This window comes from Octopus bimaculoides, chromosome 2 (assembly GCF_001194135.2).
Source record: "Octopus bimaculoides isolate UCB-OBI-ISO-001 chromosome 2, ASM119413v2, whole genome shotgun sequence".
Classification (NCBI taxonomy): domain Eukaryota; kingdom Metazoa; phylum Mollusca; class Cephalopoda; order Octopoda; family Octopodidae; genus Octopus; species Octopus bimaculoides.
The window spans coordinates 28,370,803-28,375,379 of record NC_068982.1 but is presented as its reverse complement, the minus strand read 5'-3'; the positions used below and the strand labels follow the sequence as shown (position 1 = coordinate 28,375,379).

Here is a 4,577-nt window from a genome sequence, read left to right as displayed (position 1 = left end):
TAAGTCCTGCTATTTTTGTTATGTATTTGTCTGAATATTTTTTTATTATACCTAAGGCACCTACTATGATAGGAATTGTTTCTGTTTTTAGATTCCCCATTCGAGTTATCTCTATTTCCAGGTCTTTGTATTTTGAAAGTTTTTCCATTTCTTTTAGAGAAACGTTGTCATCTGCTGGTATTGATACATCAATTAGAAAGCATTTTTTTTCTTCAGGATCTTTGACAACTATATCTGGTCTATTTGCCTTAATTTCTCTATCTGTGTGTATTGGCATATCCCAGAGTATGGTTGCTTTCTCGTTTTCTGTGACCTTTTCTGGCGTGTGTTTATTATTATTATTTTTTTTTTTTTTTTTTTATCATTTCAGCGAGAATATAAGCAAGTGCAATGATATACCGCCAAACAACTATATAAAGAATTTAACTTCCATTCGAAGCATCATCGTGATTTGTAGTGCGTTCTTCATTATTTACAACGCCACCGGATTCCCTTATTCACTCGGCGTGATGTATGAACCGTGGATGCATGATTATCAAGTTGGCAGAAGAGAAATAACATGGATTCTGTCGCTCTGTATCGGAGTTATCAGTGTTGCTGGTCAGTCAATTACTATGCTGGTTACTGCAGTGTGTTTTTTTTTGTTTTTTTGTTTTTTTTTTCGTTGCAACATATAATATCTACAGGTTATAGGGATAGATAACTAAGCAAATGTGGATGTGTATAAAAATGGGGAAACAAATCTCAAACTGAAAGCATGCTTTTTGGCCGTGTTTGTGATTGTGGTTATGAGAAGCTTCTTTCAAAGTTGACGTAGATTCTGCTGATGTATCAGGTTAACGTGTCTCTGAGAACCCAAAGAATTTTGATAAAATTTTCAATATATTATAAAAGGTAGTGCATACACACACACCTAAATATTCATATATGTATATAAATAAATATAAAGTCCACCGCTTCTTATAGCGGAAACAGTTGTAAGCTAATGAAGTTCATATGATAATCATTTATTCCTCACTTGTTTTCTCTATTCAAAATTCGGACAGAACTTATACGATGACCTGATATATATATATATATATATAAACGCACACATATTTGTACGTGTGTGATGTAATACGGCGCTGGTTGTTGACACTTCGTAAAAGCAAAAAATACTAAAACACATAGCTTCAATATTGACGCTAATATAAAATTTATAAAATGGATTGAAGCCATTCTTAAGGAGAGTGACTAAAATAGCATCGGTGTTTCGCTAGACAATCTAATTTATAAATCTAATTTATAAATCTAATTACTACACGAAGCATTATGACACTTCATCGGTTAAAGAGATTGTGAAATGCCTTGAGATACCTCACTTAACTCTATTTGTTGCATTACTACAAAATAGAAACCGAAATAGTAAAATCTTATTCTACTTAGTAAAAACAACGTTGAACAACCTTTATCAATGTAATCTAAAACATGTTACAAAGTAGATGCGAGGAAGAATGTAGAGGAATGAGAGAGAAGGTTGGATTATACGAAAATAGAATGGACATTGAGAAGTATCAAAAAAGTAATCTAAGGGTAAAAACTGAGATAACGTGGGAGAATACGTTAAGTGACGTGAGACAAAAATAAGGAAACACGAAAAACTAACATGATGATAAAGGCATAGCTTAACTACTAAGTGATTTTTAATGATGTTCCTGTCTGCTATTTACATAGGTACAGTCGTTGGTGTGTTCATCAATAAAATTGGTCTAAGAGCTACACTTCTGCTAGGCAGTCTCTTAAGTTCTCTAGGTACGTTATTGAGCACGTTTACGTACACAACTCCTTATCTGGCGGCGTCACTGGGAATTGTTACAGGTTAGTATCACTATCCTTATTACCACTACCGCATCTACCATTAATACCGTGAGCACAATTTTCACAAACACCACTATTTCTTCCATCGTCACTAGTATAGTCTTCGACACCATCACATTGTCACACCATAGGCACTACCATAATTTGCCAATGCAAATTATATTACATTGGCTTCATGATTTCAATGTCTTCAAATCTTACTATGTATGAAATGTATGAATATTCGAGTGCATCCATCATCACAGATTGTTTGCATTACGTTTATACAAATATTCTTAGCCTTTCTATGAAGATTGGTTTATAGTAAAGTCTAATTTTACATTCAGTTGCTATTTTTGGTTTTTCATCAACATCATACTCTACGTGTAACTGTATGTATTTAAGATTCTCTACTCATGGCAAGGCTAATACCTGAGATTTCGTTATTCGGAACAAAATTTTTGATTTTGGAATTACCCTAACAAAAGGTAAACAAAGTCTTCATCTTTAACTATGTCCAACAGGAACTCCCAAAGCTCTTTCAAAAATGGTTAAATTTCGATGCGAAAATAGTTCCTATTCTGCTATCTATTGTCTTAGCCTGCCAATGCTGATCTTCCCATCTATAAGGACATCAAAATTGAGAAATATGAATACTGCGGTCATGTGCAGAAGAGGATGGGGCGTAGATTGGGGGACCTACTACAGGCAAAAAGAGAGAAATCATTCACTGGTGATGATGACAAAAAGCACACTGGTACTGGAGGTAAGGATAGGCTCAGCCATCCTATCCATACAGGGTCATTATGGAGCTACCATCAGAAGTTACCCTAATAACAAACCCTCCATGAAGACAGCCATATAGGCAATTTTCAAGCCCAGGTTCAAGGACCATAGTCACTGTGTTGACTGGTGTCCAGCGAAAAAGGTGGATGACAAGCGTGATCCAAATAAAATCTGTGCCGGATAGAATGAAGCCTGTGTTCGTAGCCTTACTCTTGGATAAGTGCTTGCATAGGGGATCGTAAAATAACAATGAATCCTTCCACAATTTAGTTTGGGAACTGTGTCCTGAATCAACATTTGTCGGGTGATTTTGCCTGGAGTTAGCTGTCAATGATGTCATTATAGTTTTCAATCAAGGAGAAATTGCAAGGATACCACTGTTAGAAAATTTAGGTCTCGGTCATGGCCATCATCTGAGGAGAGGGACTGAAGCAAGCTGATGAGCAGAGACTGAAAAAATGCATATATACCTGGACAGAAATCCATAATCAAAACAAAAAATCAAGACAAATATAATAGCAGTATTTCTTTTATGCTTTATGCATTTTTACTAATTTTGAAGGACATTTAATAAAATGGTGTGTACCAGCCAACCTGAACAGTTGAATATTTGATCATTAAATATTATTTCGTCTCACTAATGGGACTTACTTCAAGGTCAGAGAAACCAGTTATTTTTAATTGATCGTTTGTTCTATGGATCACTACGAATCTGCATTGAGCTTTCTTTAGCTTATGTGTAAATGGGGGCGTATACAGCTGCATGCATTTCTTTATAATTTTCTAATCAAACGCAGATTTTGCATAAATTTTCACATGAAATCAGTTAGGTGGATTGTCATTAGAAACGGACGGTATGTAAACAGTAGTAAATGATATTGAAGTTGTGCAAGATCCATCCTTTGTTTTCTTAACTGTATCATATATATATATATATATATATATATATATATATATATATATATATATATATATATATAAAGGTAAGCAAATAACCGTCTATGGAAAATAAGAATATCCGTTCTTACTATCGGTATTATTTCCCTATGTTAACCCTGGGATGGGTATGTAAGTACACTATGCTCATAGGGTACAGGTAATAACAGAATAAACAAAAGTTTATCAGGAATCAAATTCAAATAAGGAGGAAATGGAGAAAACTTTTGATCAACTAACAAACAAATTGACCAACATCGGTTAATTATTTTTTTAATACAAAACATAACATAATATTTCTTACGACCGTTTTGACTGCCAATGTCAGTCGGTGCTTACAAAGAAAATTCCGAAAATAATATTCGTCACCTTTATAGCACATTCGATCTAGTACATGGAGCTTCATCAGAGTGAATACAAATACACGAAATAAAAGAAAGAAAGGGGGAAGAGGAAAAAACAGGGCCTCGAGATGAAGCCAGAAGGCTCAATATATTAGAATCATACCATCTTGCAGTGTGAAGCTTGAAGTCGATAAGCAAAAGAGTGAACTAGCAAATGAATTAGAGGAATAATATTTGTGGCTTACCTCTTTATATAAAGTAAAACAGGAATCGCCAATATGTCTAGAAAAAGGATAGTACTTATGATTTCGTAAATAGAGTTAATTAATATTTATCCAAAAACAAACCCGTAAAGTTTTTATAATGGTGTACTTACAGAAATATTCTAGAGACCAACAGCCTGTTGTCCACAATGGAATTGACCAAAGCCCAGCTATCTCTACAATTGGTCAGTTATATCTAAACCAAGGGCAAGCTAAGACCGTTACAGGGTTAGACGTAAATAAAGAAGAAAATAAGCACCGACTGACATTGGCAGCCGAAACGGCCGTAAGAAATGTTATGTTACGCTTTGTATAAAAAAAATAATTAACCGATGTTGGTCAATTTGTTTTTTGATCAAAAGTTTTCTCCACTTTCTACTTATTTAAATTTATTTACATATATATATATATA

General features: G+C 34.1%; 1 protein-coding gene across 2 annotated transcripts in view; it reads left to right on the top strand.

Moving 5' to 3' along the window:
• The window catches only part of LOC106872734 (monocarboxylate transporter 4-like), a 21,264-nt gene that overhangs the window by 5,385 nt on the left and 11,302 nt on the right, over nucleotides 1-4,577 (top strand). For both annotated transcript variants that reach the window (XM_014919816.2, XM_052976017.1), the window contains exons 2-3: nucleotides 371-600; nucleotides 1,714-1,857. In XM_014919816.2, the coding sequence (XP_014775302.2) occupies nucleotides 371-600; nucleotides 1,714-1,857 (374 nt within the window). The remainder of the gene's footprint in view (nucleotides 1-370; nucleotides 601-1,713; nucleotides 1,858-4,577) is intronic.